This window comes from Ambystoma mexicanum, chromosome 5p (assembly GCF_040938575.1).
Source record: "Ambystoma mexicanum isolate Mex_15411 chromosome 5p, UKY_AmexF1_1, whole genome shotgun sequence".
NCBI lineage: Eukaryota > Metazoa > Chordata > Amphibia > Caudata > Ambystomatidae > Ambystoma > Ambystoma mexicanum.
In genome coordinates this window covers 199136894-199155143 of record NC_090930.1, presented here as the reverse complement: position 1 = coordinate 199155143, position 18250 = coordinate 199136894, and the positions used below count along the sequence as shown (strand labels likewise).

Sequence of the window (18250 nt, the reverse complement as noted above, 5' to 3'; positions counted from 1 at the left end):
CCTACAACTGATAAGGTAAGTGTGGTGTGGGCACTCCAGTAAAACCCCACCACTCTTTCCTAATTATCATACACTACTTGCATCTAACTTAACTGCGTAATACTATTTGATCACACTGCCAAGTCTGAAACAAAGTTGGTTTTCATTAGATTGCTGAACAGAAATTAATTTTACATTCTAGGTGCTCTCTCCCTTGGTTGAGAGCCGCTTGTATCTAGCTAGGCCCTGCGGTGTTCTCTTAAATATAGGTGCAAGTTGCAAATATTGCGAGTCTAGGTATCCCCCCTCCCTTCTGTATTCATTTAAATCTAGGTGCAAATTTTCCAAATACTGTGAGAGTTTTGAAACTAGGTACCCTCCCCCCCCCCCCCCCCCACTCAGTTCTTTAAATCTAGGGGCAGTTCCAAAAATAAGAGTTTGAACCTAGATACCTTTCTCCCTGCAGTGTTCTTTTAAAACTATGTCTAATTTGCAAATGCTGTGAGTTTTGAATCTAGGTGTTTAAATGGCTGTGTTTTTTAAAATCCGGTTACATTTTCCAGCTGTGAAATTTAGATTCCCCACTGCATCTTCAATCTAGGTGCACCTTGCCACCTACTTGAACTCTGAACTTGGGTGAATCGTTCCCAAAATGTTAGACACCATGCTGCACACCGTTCAAATCGGAGTGGCACGCTGGTGCTCCAGAAAGCGTATTAATGACCGACCCAGCCAACTGCTACCCTATTCCTCGACTAGCCCCCACATCCTTGCACACAGCCCTGCCCCCTTACCACACCATTAAACGCTCCACCACCCCCCCCCATTACTGAACATGCACTCCCATCCCCCCCCCCTCACCTCCCGCACTTACTCCCTCTCACAAAACCAACTTAGACTTCCCTTTACTAAGTGTTGTATTGGCTAGGGCGGCCCATGCTGCAATCTCAACAGCCCCCGCCCCAACCCACTCTCCCACACCCCGTGGGCCACGCAAACACAAAAGGGCCATGGCCTCGGCTGTCTTATGACCCCACTCATCCCCTTGTCCATCCTAGATCCAAATCCTTGCCACATCTACTCTTCCAAGATCTCACCCCCAACCATTTCCTAGCTTCATTCCCCTCCTCCCCAGAACCCCCTTAGCCCGCCTGCCACGCCCTCTGAAGGACATCCCATTCTTACCCCGGTTTCCAACTCTCCCCCTGCCCCTCCTTGTATCCCTAGCCAGCTTATGCCTCCCAGCTGACCTGTCTCCAACACACACCCCTACTGCTAACAGGAACACACCCCATCCCCCCCACCCCACCCCAACCAGACCCCGACTCTTGCGCAGGTCAGTCTCTAAAAACAAATTCAACATCTTTGACTTCATCTTGGACAAACATTCTGAAATCTCATTCATCACAGACCTGGTTTGCAGAGGACTATGAACCTATTGCACACAAGGCACCTCCTCCCCCCAGATTGTCCAGAAGAGGGGGGCTAGCCATCCTACACAAACACCAGATTCCAGTCCTACTTAAGGACACTAGCATGCAACAGATGAACACTTCACCCCCCCTCCCCGCTATCTCACAGCCTTCTACTCAGACAGACTCCATGGCTACAACAGGAACTTCGCAGGCGTAGTGACGCACTCAACATACTAGGAGACTTCAACATCTGGTTTGTCACCCCCCTCAAATCCCATGACCCGCTCCCTCACGGATAACCTGGGAGCTCTCAACCCAACAACTCATATCCCTCCCCACTCAATGCAGGCCATACCCTTTATGCAGTATCAGTGCCACAAACATCATATCTACTCTCCCACACCCTAATCTGGACAGATCACTATAGAATCATCTCCTCCCACTGCTTCTCCCCCCAGGTCCCTGTCCCCGGCATTGCCAATCACCACAAACCTATCAAAACTTTAAAGCACCAACCCCACCCCTCAAAACAAATCCTCTTGCAAGACGGAGAGGGACCTACTGGACAGAAATTAGGAAAGCAGCACAAAAAACAAGAAACTATGGGAACAGAATCCCAAACTCTCGCAAACCCAAGCAAGGAACTGCCCAGAATCAAGACGCCAGGTTGCTTAAATCCCTCACGGCCCCGCATCCACAAACTCCCAGGTTCTATGCGATGCCTTGTCCAAACACTTCCACAACATCGACACACTGTGCCATACTTTCTAAAATGGAAATGATGCCCCCTACCCTCTGCTCTCCACCCGACCAGACCCACCTCCCTATGCCAGCCTTCTCTTTCTCTTCCCTCCCTCCCCCCCCCCCCCCCCCCCCCAACATCACACCAGGAGCTCATAGCACAATGCTGGCATTACCGCTCAAGACCAATGCCTGCCCTCACTCCTCAAGAACATCCTAACTTCTGACTGAACTGATTGAATTGCATGGTCCCTCACCTCAGGAGGTTCCTGTAAACCTGCAAACCCCTATATCCAAACCCTCCTCAAAAAGCCCTTGCTCGACCCACTCATCTCCCAGAACTATTTGCCCAATTCGAACACCTGCTTCATTGCCAAGCTCCTGGACCGTACAGTATACACAGCTCTGCCTCTTTGCAGAAGCCAACTACCTTCTTGCCCCAGCCCAATCAGGCTTAAGACCCCTCAGAGGAACAGAGTCCTCCCTGGAATCCATTTGGGAGGGCTTAAGAACAACAGATGCAGAAGGATGCGCACCACTCATCCCTCGACTTATCGGACGCTTTTGATACCACTCCATACTCTTAGACAGGCAACAATCCATAGGAATCAAGGACACTGCTCTCGCATGGATCTCCCTCTCAAATAATGCTCCTCCCCATTTAACCTCCACTTCTCAGCCACTACCAAAGAAAAAAAAAAAGGGGGAACCGCAGGGAGCATCCCAGTCTACCCTCTTCAATATTTACCTTAGCCCTCTTCCTGCACTCATTCAATCTCATAACCTCATCTGATACAAGTACATGGATGACACGGATCAACCGCTCCTTCCCCAAACAATTGTTTGACCTATGTAGGTCCACAGGCAACTTGCAACACTAAAATATCAGCTACATGCTGAACTGTAATCTGTCCCTCTCCCAACAGATCAACTCCATGTTCAGAACCTGTCTCTCCCACCCCCACCCCCCCAAACACATCCTTGGGTGAATCTTCCCATACCTCACCGACTCTCTGCAATCCTCTCCCGCTTAGACTAAACAAAGAACAAGTTACTTACCTTATCTGGTAACATTCTTTCGATGGGATGTTCCTCCAACATAGTCCACATCTATGACAGGTAATGACCACAGCTGTGCTGCTTCGGCAAATTTTCGGCAGAGGGCATCCTGTGTCGATGGCGTTGATCCGTTGTCCCTTGAGGGCCTCTGTCGAGGGTCGATTTCACCAGATGAGAGGGAATATATATATATATATATATATATATATATATATATATAGATATAGGACGCATAGTGCCCATAGCCTCAGTTGTAGTTTTTTTCCCCCAGAACGTAGGGCACCAATCTCCTATCAGTAGGACTACAGAAAGCCTTGCGGAAACGTAAGCTGTAATCACATAGGAAATTCTGTAGAGGGGCAGGCTGGGAGGGTGCGATGTGGAATACGTCGGAGGAACATCCCATCGAAAGAAAATTACCAGATAAGGTAAGTAACTTGTTCTTAAAGGGGATTGTGTCCTCCGACGTATTCCATGTCTAGGACAGACTCCCAGGGCAGTACCAACGTATGGAGGTGAGAAAAGAATTTACAAGTTGAGAATTTTAGAATGCCCAATCAAATGGCTGAATAGAGGACTGCCTTACCAAAGGCCAAATCCTGCCCATGGATGGAGTCCAAGGAATAGTGTCTCACAAATGTATGGACAGAGGCCCATGTGGCTGCTTCGCAAATATTGCGAATAGGATCGCCCCTCTGTACAGCAGTAGAGGCAGCCACACCAGAGTAGAGGGAGCCCATAAGCCTACTGGAGGGTCCTTTCCCGCCAAACGGTAACACTCAGATCATCAAAATAATCCATCTGGACAAGGTCGGCTTGGAAACAGCCTGACCCAAGTGCCTCCAGCATAACCAACAAAACCGATCGCCCACTCTGACCCGGGACATCCGTGAGAGATAGAAACTCAAAGCCCTCCTAGGATCCAACCTATGGAGCCTCTCCTAGTCCTTACCAGGATGTGGAGGAGGATAAAATGCTGGAGGAATCACTTTCTGGATCAAATGGAATTTTGACAACCTTCGGAAGAAAATAAGGCCGCACCCGCAGGACATCCCGGTCCTCACGGGAAACAGTAAAGGGTGGCTTAGCGGAAAGGGTCTGCAACTCACTCTGCGTGCGGAAGTAACTGCAACTAAAACCACAGTTTTAAAGAATCACAGTCGCAACGGACAAGAATGTAAGGGCTCAAACGGAGCTCCCATTATGAACTTTGAAACCAAATTCAAAACCCATCCCGGCATCTGGCAAGGAGACAGTGGAAACACATTAGTTAGCCCTTTCAGAAACTGAGAAATCAAAGGAATCTTAAAAAAAGAACATTCCTCAGACGAGCGCTTAAATATGGACAGCGCCGCCAGGTAACCCTTAATGGTACCCATTTGCAGGCCCTTGTGGGCTAAAGAAAACAAAAAAGACAAAACCAAAGGAATGGAACATTGGAAAGGAGCCACATTCTGTACCCTGCACCAGTCACAGAACTTTCTCCAACGGCACAGCAATTTCGTTGCGGCCCTTCTGGCCGAAAGCAACACCTCCATCACGTCTTCGGCGAGGTCCCAATCCTTATACCTTAACCTTTCAGATACCAAGCATGAAGGCTGAGAGATTTGACCTCTGGATGGAGAACCCGACCCCCCTCCCGTGAGAGCAGATCGTCTCGGTAGGGAAGACAGCGTGGAGGGCAGATGGACATGTCTAGAAGGTCCGGGTACCACGCTCTCCTGGCCCATGCCGGAGCAACACTTGCAGACTTACAGAGACTTGAGGAAACACGCACAACAGTGGAAAGGACCACTCTACTATGAATGCGTTCCCCCCGCCCCCCCAAGGCTCCTCTTGGGGGAAATTCCCGTGAGTAGAATCTCTCGCACTTCCGGTTGACACTGGTGGCGAAGAGAACCACTTGTGGGGTTCCCCAAAGGGCGAAGATCTCCAAAAGAACTTCCTGAGCCAGCTCCCACTTGTGAGAGACCGTGCTCTGCCTGCTCAGAGCATCCGCCCCTGCGTTTCTCTCTGGCCAGATGAACTGCTGAGATTGAAAATTCCTTCTGGTTGGCCCAGAACCAGAAGTGCATCGCCTCCCGGCACAACGGGAATGACCCTGCCCCCCTCCCCCCCTTTTTGTTGAGGTAGTGCATGGCCACTGTATTGTCCGTCATAATCAGGACATTCTTCCTCCGCACAGACGGCAGAAAAGCCTTCAGAGCTAGCCTGACGGCCCTCAGCTCTAACAGATTGATGTGGAGTCTGGACTCTGACACCAACGTCCGCTGGCTGTCAACTCCTTGGCATGAGCTCACCAACCTGTGAGGGATGCGTCCGTCATGATCGTCACCTCCGGCCATGGTTGCCAAAACAAAGCCCCCCTTCATCAGATTGCTGTCATGGTTCGTGCTCAAAACCCCCTGCATCCGATGGGCCCACCCCAGTCACCGACTCCCATAAGGACTTCTCAAGCCCCAATGGAGTGTCCCAGAACCTCCTGGACTCAGTCCTGGCGGCGTTGGCGCCGGGCTCATAAGATGGGTTAAATCACATGGAACTACTTACTATAGTGAGGCTGAGCCTTTCTGCTTACCCAGCGTATGGCCGAGGGACTACTTTACCTGAAAGGCAGGGTGTGGTAAAGGGACTACTTTATCTGGAACTACTTGCAAGGCTATTTAAGCCACACCCTGTAGGCAGAACACGCTTTGCGTTATTCTGCACTTCTGCAGCGTAACGCTCACCGTGTCTGTCCTGTCATCGAACTGCTACAGCCACGCCCATCCTGAAATCCATCCATCATACCTGGAAGAAGAAAGACAAGAGAAAACAAAGTCAGTACAACAGCAAGGCCTTACCTGCAGCATTCCATCCATCAGTTGCTCCTTCAGCTGTTCCCCGGACCTCGGCACCAGCTGAAGGGAAGGTATCCGCTCATTCCGGAGCCGCGCCGCTTCTGCAAAGAAGGAAAAGGAACAGCAGGTTAGTCGCGCACGGAAGGGAAACAGTTATTCAGACATTCAGCGCCACACTTTGCGCTTTTACTCACCTGAAGGAAATCTGCTCAGCATTTTAGGAAGAGTTGATCCTCCATTCAAAATCCGCACGAGACTGCGCCTGAAAGAAAAGACACAGATCAAAAAGGTCTTGGGGAATAAAGACTTCAAACACCTATAACAAGCAACCATTGTCAGAGACAATTACCTGTTTGACCCAGCTCTCCAAGACTTGGCAACCGTTCATCGGATCAGTTAAGTAACTTGATCCAGGGAAAGACTTAATTGCGCCCCTGCAAGATTGCAGGACGGAGAGCCTACCTTACAAAACTCTAAGGTGAGATCAAAGGAATAGGGCATCAGGTGGTTGAGGAGGTGGGTCCAATCCAACCCCTCTCAGTAGCTAATATCTTATTCCAATCTTGCAGACAAACGCCTCGTGGGGGCGATAACAAGGGAGAAGTTGCAGCAAGCATCATCAACTGCGCAGTACCACGCCAGTGCAGACATTCGTGCAGCCACGTGCTACGCACCCGTGGAGACTAGGCAAGCGTGACAATTGCCTTTGACGGCTGACCACAGAAGATCCTGTGCAGCTATGGTCGGAATCTGAACAGGATCCGACATCCTGCCGGAGAACTCTGACCACTGCATCTTGAGAGCCCACTGCAGAGATCTCATCTGCAGCCTGGCCTCTGGCACCAGGAAAAAATCAAGATGCCATGAGGCCGAGCAATGTCAAGCACTCCAACGCCGGGAGACTCTGGGCACGTTGAAACTTGTCCACCATCTGCAGAATGTGATGAGCCCTCAGCTGGGGAGGCGAACACTGCCCCAGGGATGTGTCGTGCACTGCTCCGTTTTATTGGAGCCGCTGGGTAGGTGTCAAATGTGACTTCTTTAAATTGAGGGAGAAGCCCAGCTTGTGAAGGGAGTGGCAGGTGACGGACAGATGATCCAGGGCTTGCTCGGGAGAGCGCGCCCTGATCAATCGTCCAGGTAGGGGTAGACGCAAATCCCCCTTTCCTGAGATATGATACCACCACCATCAGCTTGGTGAAGACCCTCGGGGCAGAGCTCAATCCGAACGGCAGGACCCGAAACTGAAAATGCGAGTCGCCAACCACGAACCTCAGGTACTTCCTGTGCTTGGGATGAATCGGCACAAAGGAAGAATCCTTGAGGTCTAGAGACACCAACCAATCCTGAAGCTGAAGGGTCTGGAGGACTTCAGAAAGCATTACCATCTTGAACTTGTCCTTCCTGAGGAGCTTGTTCAACCAAGGCAAGTCCATGATGGGTCTCGATCTCCAGTCTTTTTTCTGGATCAAAAAATAAGGGGAATACCATCCGCTACAGGCACCAGTTCTATGGCGCCTTTCTCCAGCAGTGATAGGATTTCCTGCTGGAAGGAGCGGATCCGGACGCTTCAAAGAGCTTCCCCGGTGGATTGTCATGAGGCCTCTGCTGGAGGGGAAGACAGTAGCCACGGGCTATGATCTCCAGAACCCACACATCTGAATTAATGGCACGCCATTCTCCAAGATGCTGCGCAAGTCTACCCCCAACCGGCGAACAATGTGACATGGCCTCATGACTGCAGACGCGGCAGTGCCTGAGGGCAAAGAGGCAACGGCCCGAGCGGCTTTGGCATCCAGAGTACCTTGCTTTCCAACCCAGGTACTCCTACGGTGGCCCCTTTGACTGGCAGCTCCTCTCGTTCTACCAAAGGTAGAGTAGTACCGAAAGGAACCTCCCCTCCATTGCTGTACCCTAGGACGAAAAGGCGGAGGTTGACGCAATGCAGCGCTCAAAGACTTCGCTGCAGTTTTGGAGGTCTGCAACCTCTCAAGGCTCGTCAGCCTTGCTGCCAGACAGATGAACCCCATCAAAGGGCATGTTCAGAAGCCGGGATTGCACATCAGGAGCAAACCCCGACTTCCGCAACCATGCAAACCTGCGTATCACAGTAATCGCAGCCATGTACCGGCTGACACAGTCTGCCGTGTCCAAACCAGACTGAACGGATTCGGAAATGGCATCCTTGCTGTCTTGCATGAGGGCTAGAAAACCATCCTGTTCCCCTTCGGGAATAAGCTCAGCCACCAAAGATGCAGTTCCACAGAGTGAGTGAATCTCGCCAAGGCACAAGTGGAGTTGGCCGACTTCAATGACATAGCTGCAGCCAAAATACCCTCTTCGCCCAACCATCAAAGCGCTTATCGTCCCCATCAGGAGGGATGGTAGGGTACGCAGCCTGCTTAGAGGGGGCCGTAGCCGGCTGCACCACCAAACTCTCCGGAGAAGGGTGCGTCGATGAGTAGCAGGGGTCACTACTGGATGGGCGGTATTTTTTCGGAAGCGACTTATTAACTGCCGGTATACTCCGGAGCAGTCCAAGCCACTGCCACCCTCCTTTGCAAAGCCATGTGAAACAGCAGCACCAGGTCAGTGGGTGGACCTTGATCCAGGATGTCTGTCAAATCATCCTGATCAAACTCAACAGGTGGAGCAGACCACCCCAAGTATTCTGTCACCCTTGACATGAGACGCCGATAGGAGGAATCCGCATGCGCTCCAGGCTCAGGTCGACCAAACTCCACCTCCGGAGAGGTGGCAAGGCCACTACTGCCATGCAATGACTGACTGAGTTCCTCCATCTGACTATGCCCAGACAAAAAGGTCATCAGGAGGCACAGCCATCTCCTCAGACAGTTACGCAACATCTGAAATATCTTGTAAAGGTTGGAAAAACTCCAATCTAGGAGGAGGAACAGAATAGGGCTCAAAAATAGGCCTCACAGACTTACTGAGAGCCTTCCTCGGCACCTCTGTCTAATTCTTCACAAACGGCGCTGAGGGAATCAGCGTTGATCGAGGCGCCGACTACAACTTCGAGGCCGGAGCCCCGAGAGCACCCCTTGACCGACACGGCGCTGGTGGCTTCGACGCCTTCTTCGAAGGCTTCACAGGTTCCGACTGTCTCAACGGCTCCAGATGATTGCGCTGACCGCCCGAGCCCGAAGGCGTGCGAGTGGTGGACCAAGCCCATTCTTTGATGGCTTCTTTTGAAGGCGCGGGCGGAACTGTGCCTTGCGACTTACAAATCGTTAACATCTGCTGGCGGAATGAATCTCATTTGGCCGGAGATGAAGACTTGGTGGGACAAGACAGTCTATCGGAGTCCGACCAGGACAGGGAAGGCGACCGGTGACTGTGCTTCCTAGAATGCCTCGGCGAGGCAGAGGAATGGCGGGAACCACTCCTAGACCGAGACCCCCCTGGATTTTTGCCGACGCAGAGAGTCGCCCCTCGAGTCATCGGTCGAAAGCCCAGCGGACTTTGATTTACGAGACTTAGACACCCTACCTACCATCAATTTCCCTTCCATTCCCGCAAGGCCTTAGACGTCAGGGACTGGCAATCCTCGCAGTCGTGGCGTGGCTTTCGTCGAGGCACCAGAGGCAGATATCGTGCGGGTCCGTGATGGACATCTTCGAACCGCAGTCCTGACATTTGATCTCACCTTCGGGGTAGTACAAGAGGATGAAGACACCGCTACTGAAGAGAAGAATCGAGCGCGCTGAGATTCTGAAGCAAACACGTTTGCAGAAAAAACTGAACCGAGGCTACGGGCGCCGTGCGTCCTATATATAACATCCGGTGACATCGACCCTCGCCGGAGGCCCTCGAGGGACAACAGATCGATGCCATCGACGCAGTACACCCTCTGCCGAAATGTTCCGAAGCAGCACAGATGTGGTCATTACCTGTCAGATGGGGGATACGTCTGAGGACACAATCCCCTCGAACTGCCTTTATCTAGGCTCCCCAGCTTTCCAGCTAAGGAAACTCAAAAGAATCCAAAACGCTGATGTCAGCCTCATTGGCCCCTCAACTAGAGAACATATTAGCCCCGCACTCAGTCCTACACTGGCTCCCTATTGGTCAACAGTCTACCTTTAAAGCCATGTTCATCACTTGCCCTCCACAATTCCAGACCTAAATTCCTCCAGCATAAACTTGTATGCTATTAACCCACTAGGAACCTCAGACCTGGCGCAGCTCTTCATTCCCCCATTGCAACTCTTCAATTGGGAGGATCCTCTTTCTCCATCCAAGCGCCTACCATTTGGAACTCTTGCCACATCCACACATTGACAACCACCTCGCATTCAGAAAGACCCAAAACTTGGCTATTCGCTACCACCAACCTGAATAATCCTCCCTACCATGGAGGTTTGACACAAAAGCACCAGCCCCTTACTCATTGACACATCAACATGACTTGTTGCAGCAGATGCTGGCTTTTTTCATGGCGGTCCCCCTTAGGCCAGATTTTTGGGGGCAAGAATGGTGACGCACTAAAATGGATTTGGTCGATATGAAACCGGATGCATTTAAATGGATGTTTTGTGGGTGTGGGAAATGTGCAATGGGTCATAAGCGATATCCGGCCCTTCAGGACAGACTGCTGGTTGCACCAAGATTTGTAGGGAGTGCCCCTACTTTGCTCTGACACAGCAGTATGGCTTGCCACTACTACAGGGCCTTGGTGCCGGACCTGTCAATTTGATCTTAGCCCACCTACAATACCTGCAGGTACAAGCCAAGTGGCTGGGCCTGGACATGCGGGTAGCCTGGCACGGCAACTGGAGGAAAGCATATTCAGGTTAACAGATGTGGTTCACTTCGAGCATTACGCCTACAAGCTTCAGCTCAACCTTGACGCTCCAAGTGATTTGTTTTAACCCACATCACACTTACAACTGCTTAAGGTTAGCCAGTTGAACTCACAGTAGTTACATGCCGGTATCCTTAATATCGTGATTATTAGACTACCATGGTTAGCGTCTGTAGAACATGGAAGACATGTATTAGCTAGGTCTATTTAAGGTTTTTGTCCGTTTAGTACAACTCTGAGAATCGCATTAGCCTGGCTTTTCCATGGTAGCAGGTCTGTCACACCCAATAGATGCTGTGGGACAACTAGTCTATCACCCGCAGACCTGGGAGTAGCCGGACCATAGTGCCAGTAAATACGACATTGACAACGAAGAGACTTGCCAAGTTTACAGTATGTATAAAAGCATCACTTCGGGGAACAAATGCTGCAGGCATGGCTTTCCATCCACGCATTCTAGAATACAGTTACGACTGACAAATTTGGTTTATAGCTGGTCAATCTCACACTGAAACACCAGACTTGCCTCAACACCTCTGCCATTAGACTACAGTGACCACTTATAACAAATTTGGTCCGAGTACAGTCACCTGCACGAGCATTGTGCCGTGATCACCTTCAGCACCCACCCATGTGCATGACCACTTGGGCTGCTTACTGGGGCCTTGCCAGCCCTCCTAAATCCTAATCTCAGCCAAATACACACATCTTAAGGATCCTCTTAGAAATGTTCCCATAACTGGACTGTGGTCTCCAAGGGCGTTCCAACCACAAAGCGCAAATGGGAAGAGGCGCTATATAAATGATTACAATGCAAGACAGCTCAAGGACAGTTTTCTAGATCAGTCTAGTAGAAAGTTGTGAATGCATTTTTCGTACAGCCCCCCTGTTGAAAGCTATACAGCCACTGATGTGAATGAGGTGCTAACACACCCGAGCAAAATAAGAAGCCAAACCGATCTTAAATGTATGTAACGGACGAGACAAGACTCTTGTAGGGGTAGAAGGCTGATAAAAAGGTACAATTAGTCCACAAACTGATTTTTAGAAAATACACTTCCACATATACACTGAAAAATATGCACTTTCATTGTGTTGCACATAGATCTCGATCAGCTCAAATATGTATTTTTAATATAATAGCCAGAAATACATAGTTATAAAAACCATTAACTGTCTAAAAGGACTCCTCAACAGTGCCTATATGTTGGGTCCACCATCTCAATAGGCACCTAACTTAAGAGGAGGGCCAAAGAACCTGGCAAAACCGGAAAAATTCCCTATGTGCCTGCACAATTAAGTAGCATCCTAAAAGATAGAACTCAACCATTATATATGGTAAGCTCTAGACCAACAGGCAGCATCTAATGCACAGAGGTAGGCGATAGAGGAAAAGGAAACCAGACGGGTCAAGGGGGGCAGACACTGTTTATTTACCCCCAGACTCAGATTTTCCAAGATGACTGGATCGGCAGGGAGCTCAATCTTCTGTTTGTTCCGGGGAGAAGTGCCAAAGAGTCGCAGGTTAGAGGATTCTTCTGGAAAAGCAAGATGCAACCCTGAACAAAATGCAGAATCTACCGATGCAGACTCCTTCAGGACACTTCACAGGTTGGAGGAAGGAGAGTTACAATGGTCTCCCCACACAAGCAACAGGCGTCCATCCAGTGACCGTCAAAGCAGCTGCTCCAGGACAGGTTGCAGTGAAGGTGGAAAGCTGAAATTTGGGGAGAAGACTACCAGTGGCAAACTGGCAACCAGCAAAGGGCCGCACTCAAACCTTTAACAGCAAAACTTCTGGCCAGTAAGCCCACGAGAGGTTGTCAAACCACCAGCAGTCAAGGGACACTTTCAAAGGCTCTCAAGGGCTGGATCCTCGAGAGTAGTTGGTCCCACTAGTCCAAGGGCTGAAACACCACACAGTCTTCAGAGATCAGGCAGAGGTGCAGAGCATCACCGGGCTGGCCACTGGAAGGGATGCTGGGCCATAGGAGTAGTCTTTGGAACTTCAGCAGACTGCTCCTCTTCGGGGGATTCTTGGCTCCAACGATTATCTGAAGAAATAGCTACAGATGTCATCGTTTTATTCAAAATCTAAGCTAGCAGCGAGTCAAAGCCCACCAATGGCAAGGATCTACAACATTTAAACAGCCAGTAGTTGCCCAATCAGGGACAACTACTAGTTTCACATTTGCCAAACAGCTACATATTCTGCCACCATGGGTGTAGACAGTTCCTGCTCCCTTCCTGGGCGGCGCACACACAAATGCATACTATTCCACAAATGTTTCCTGACACAAAAAGGCCAAGCTACAATATGGCCACAGAAAAAGCAAAATTTGTGTCACTCATTTTAGGGCACTAGCCACATTTAATAGCCATGCATGGTAAACCCGAACATGCACAACACAAAAATGGAAAAATTGCTGCTACCAGATGGTCTTAAGGCACATAAAAAGTAACCAAAAATCCCAAGTGTAAAAAGCTAGTGTATTACAAAAGTAGCTCTGCAAAGTGCAGTGGGCAATTTTAAAAAAGTACAAGAATTCAAAAAGGTAAACCTAGATTTCCTTGCACCCATAACAATAAGAAATGAAGCTGAAGGTTTCGCTAAAAAAAAAAAAAAAAAATCGGGATAGGATAAAAACAGCAACAAATGGTGGCGTTCCATAGGAAACTATGGAGGGAAAGTTTGCTACAAGAAAATCTTTACTAACAGAGAACTACATGAAAAAGGAAAGTAACAAACTGCATTCCCATAATGTCGACCTTGAAGCCTGAAGCAAAGAATCTGGCAAGGATGACTGAAGAGACAAAGCAACCCGTAAAGACTGATCCAAGTAGCTCTGTGGACAACAGCGTGACAGCCCAGCAGAAAACTATCCCAAAACGGGGATGCCAATTTCAGAAACCCCAAGGCATCCAGAGTAACATAAGGTAGTAAATGCTGGTGTCCTAGCGCTCTTTCATGCAGCAAAATCTTCCAACACTAAGCAGGCAGAGGTAAAAATGCAGGAAACATTCAGTAAAAGGCCCAGAAAACTGTTCCAGTGCATGGGTTTGAGGAAGCAGGAGGATCCAGGAAGCCAGGGCCAGACCTCCAGTTGCAGAAATACTGCACCAGGATGTGCCCAAACCACTATACCGAGCCATTATGGTCAGGTAAATGTTACAAAAATGACAAAAACGGTGGAAACAAAACCTCAAGTGGGGCAACCATGCACTGGTTTTTCAGGGGTCTGCCGTTGGTAAACGGTATGAATAAGATGAAACAGTGAACCCCAAGTAATTCAAGACACTTTATATCACACTGGACTTCATGTATTCAGTACTAGAGAGGGTTACAGTGGCACAAGTTGACCAAACAAAGACAGTACACACCTCTAGCTATCCCAGTTACCCCTACCTTCTGTACCTAGGGCTGCGGTGGTGTGCTGCCTATGAAAAGGCTAGAATAAGAAGAAAGTCGGTTTGTTTTGCTCTTTGAATTAACACCATCTACCCCCTAGCCCTCTCATGACCCATTTATATCCAATTGTTGGGATTGTTTTTGTGCTTTTTTCTTTCCATCACAACAAGTAACATATATGCCATCACACTCAACATAAGAGCCACCATGTTCTGCAAGTTTTACCTTATTCTTCTTGGACCCATGGTGTCTCAATCCTTGAAGGGTTACTTAAAATAAACACTACAAAGACGTAAATTAGACACGTGTAGCAGAAATTCAGTCTGTGCGACAGATTATAAAGGTTGACTGGTTTAAGTGGCCTACACAGGTACTGCCCACCTTCCTCAGGATGGTCTCTGATCACATCAAAATTGGATGGTTACCAATTTAACATTTCTTATAAATCACAAACCGAATATATACTTTCTGGCCGAGGTCTGGTCCATATGTGACCCTAGGACAGGTATGCTCTCTCCACAGTTGGCAGCCAACACAGGCTTGCTCCCCTATCCCCTCCATAAATTAGGCTAAAAAATCTGTCCGCCCCCTCCCCCCCCCCCCCCATCAGTATTGTTCCTCTGTCTCCTTCCCAGGCCGCTCGTGACTAACCCTGTGTGAAAACCCCATCAGCAGACCAGCTTCTTTCAAGTGGCATAACGAGAGACAGAAGGGACCAGGTGTGGCCTTACGTACCACTGCAAAGAGGGTCTGGCAAGTGGCCAGCCCACCAATCTCCCTAGGTGCAAAGGCTCAGATTACCAACCATACAGGTTTTTCAGTAGGACTGACTACGCCTAGACAACACCCAACAAGACCTTTGGGACCTACACTGGCCAGCCTCCATACTGGCTCAGAATTTGATGCCACCTAGTAGGTGCCCTGAACCAAGGGAACCTTAAAATACAAAATGGCTGTGATCATGACTTAACACATTGGTGCCCGGTGGTAAAAGGGCTGCAAAGGCAGTGAAACTTTGGACACCAAGAATGTGAACTGAAAAGGTAAGAGGAAAAAAGTTGAGGAGCCCTACAGGCGGCACTAGAATCAAAACTAGGACTACTCTCAACAAATGGACCTACTTCATTGCTGCAATGGGCTCCTCAACTGAACTCTGAAGCATTCCTTATCAGATGGCTGCTTTCATCCAATAGCAGACAGTACATCAGGTGTGGCATACTTTTGGGGTCCATTCTGCCCCTCAAATCAAGAAAGTTTAGTCACAAGTTGGCGCTGGCTATGCCACCAACTCCCTCTTAATACCCCCCCCCCCTTTACACATTCCTAACTGTCAGCATCAGAATGACCAAGGTAAACAAGTTTGAGACAGTCAGACAGGCTTTGCATTCAATGACTGCACAAGCAGGAGGCAACAACAAAACTGCAGACATGTTAGCATGTTCCTGCATAATTCTTTTGAAAGCTAATTTGAATGAAAGAAATAAAAAAGGGACTGTTTGATTACCAGGGATTACAGCCTTAAAGAAACTAGCAAGCATGTTTAATTGTGACACTTTCACTAGTGGGAGGAACTGGCCCTTTTAACTAGAGGCATGCCCATTCACAATAATCTGCCATTTCGAACATATGTTATTCAGAGAAGTAGTGGGGTATGGGTTTAAAAACAAAAATTAAAAGTGCTTATGTTTACCTTCTTTCCAATCTCTCAGCTTAATCTCGCAGCAAATAAGTGGAGCGCCAACTCTGCCTGTACTGTAGTCTGCAACTAAGGACAAAAAAGTTACAATTGACAACTGTACCAATTATCAAACGGAAATTTATATGCAAACAGGTCAAGAGAACAAATCCATTACATGTCAAATCAAAATAAATGCTTACTGGCTATATAGTAAATTATATATCACCATTAAAAGCATGTCAACCTTTGAAGAGTAATTACATTGGATTTTGAAAAAGTATGAACAAATATTTACCTCTTGATAATGTTCCGATTGCCTCCCACAGACTCTTCTTAGATGTAACTTTTCCAGCACCAGTTGTATTCGAAAACCATCACCAGCGGGTGCAGCATTGCTCTGGATTTGCACCAGGCAGGACACTAGGGCCAGTATATATGAGAAGCAGGTCGCACCACATGAACTGTATTCCACCTTTTTGCAAGTACTCAAGAGCTGAGGGACCGCATAACAGGGGTATGAGATATCCACCATGAGGCAGATTCAGAGGTGCTGAGGAATATGTGAAAGGACAGATGAACCCATAAAAGAAAATTGCCAAGATTAAAGTAATTTGTTCTTCTAATGGATGTATTCCTCCCACAGATTCTTCATCTTATATAGGTACCCAACTCCCATACCAGTACACAACCTAGAGGAGGGAGCAGAACATCAACTACACCAGGAAACTCAGGCAGACAGCTCGACCAAAACGAGCATCCTGCACAGACACTGCTGAGCTTACCTGGGCAGGGAAGACCATGTAGCAGTCGGACAGATGTCCAGCATAGGGACACTCTTGTTGCTTGCAGTAGATGTTGGGCGACTGGTGGAATGTGCCCGAGGATATCGGGAGTACATTTCCTGGCCAGATCACTAAAATACAGAGGAACATCCACCTGGACAGGACCTTTTTCAGCAGTCCAACCTGCAGGGGGACCCTTGGAACAACTAGCTGGACTCTCTTCCTGATGTTCCTAGTCTTCGAGACAGGACTGATCTCGCTTCGGGAACAGGCGGTAAAACTTCTGTCTTAGACGGAGTAGGTGGAGGCAAATAAGAGATCTATGAGAGATGAAAATCCCCCATGTGGAGGAAAAACATGTCGGATCTTAAGAGTAACCTCCTCCCGGGAGAAAACCAGGCAGGGAGGTGGAGCTAGTAGAGCCTGGAGCTCACTCGCACACCTAGAAGAGATTTCACCAAGGAAAATCACCTTCAAGGTGAGCAATATCTCAAGGTGCAGGAGTGTAAAGGCTCAAACGGAGCAGCCATTGAGATGGATTTTCAGAACACGCCAGGACGACAAATTGAGAGGCCACTTCCCTAGATCGTTTGCCTATGGCACATTTAGTATAGCAGAGTTCTAGCAGCGTTACCGTAGTCTGGCAGTCTCCATGGGACACACTGCTATTGGAAAGGTTTCAACTCTTTCTCCACACTGAGGAGGAGTACGGATTTACGTTGCTTTTTTCCAACCTACCATGCACTTCGAAATTGCCTGTCTTGTGTCTCGCTCTACTGGTTTGCGGTCGGTCTAGAACATCCAGATCACACATTTGTAATTGATCCTTTGACTATGCGGAATGTGGAAACATTGCTGTCAATTATTTCAGCATTTTATGTGGGGAGTCTGCAGGCCTGGTGCCTTTGAGCTCCCCTTTGCCTCTTGCAGTTTTTTTTGTGGCTCTCACAGGGTTCAAATTAGCCTTTGCACACAGAGAATCAGTTTATTCTGCTTGCAATATGGATTGAATGGATCTTGAGTAGTGTGAAAACCTTGCCAACTAATCAGAGGAGTTGGATTCTTTGGCTGCGTTTCAATTTAAATCTACTCCCTCCTTCACCAGTTAAAGAAGTTTCTTCTTGTGGTGCTGATAACAAATTTGCTACTATTACCAATCATGTAGAGGGTGGAGCTTGCGTAAAGGCCACTGAGCTGACGAGCTCATACTTTTCAAAACACTCAAAAAAGAACTCCACTCCTACAACGCCTCCACCTCGGAGACCTGCTTATGACCCATGCACATCTGGCACCTACGATGGGCATCGATTTGACATCCTCAGATGAATTGGAAGCCCGACCTCTAGGCAAGAGACTAAGCGCCCCCCCATTTATTTCAGAAGCTCAAAAAAATGACACTCTTTGATTACCTCCTATGAATCTATGGTTGCCCCCACACAGCAAAGCAGGTCGTCTCACGTAATTAAAACCTTAGATCCCCATAGTAGGGGTCTCTGACTCACTGATAACTGAATTAAATAAT

At 48.6% G+C, this 18250-nt stretch overlaps 1 protein-coding gene across 6 annotated transcripts in view; it reads right to left on the bottom strand.

Annotated features, from left to right (window-relative positions):
- Positions 1-18250, bottom strand: part of ACSL4 (acyl-CoA synthetase long chain family member 4) — a 492223-nt gene that overhangs the window by 159542 nt on the left and 314431 nt on the right. For all 6 annotated transcript variants that reach the window (XM_069612616.1, XM_069612617.1, XM_069612619.1 and 3 more), the window contains exon 12: positions 15959-16033. In XM_069612616.1, the coding sequence (XP_069468717.1) occupies positions 15959-16033 (75 nt within the window). The remainder of the gene's footprint in view (positions 1-15958; positions 16034-18250) is intronic.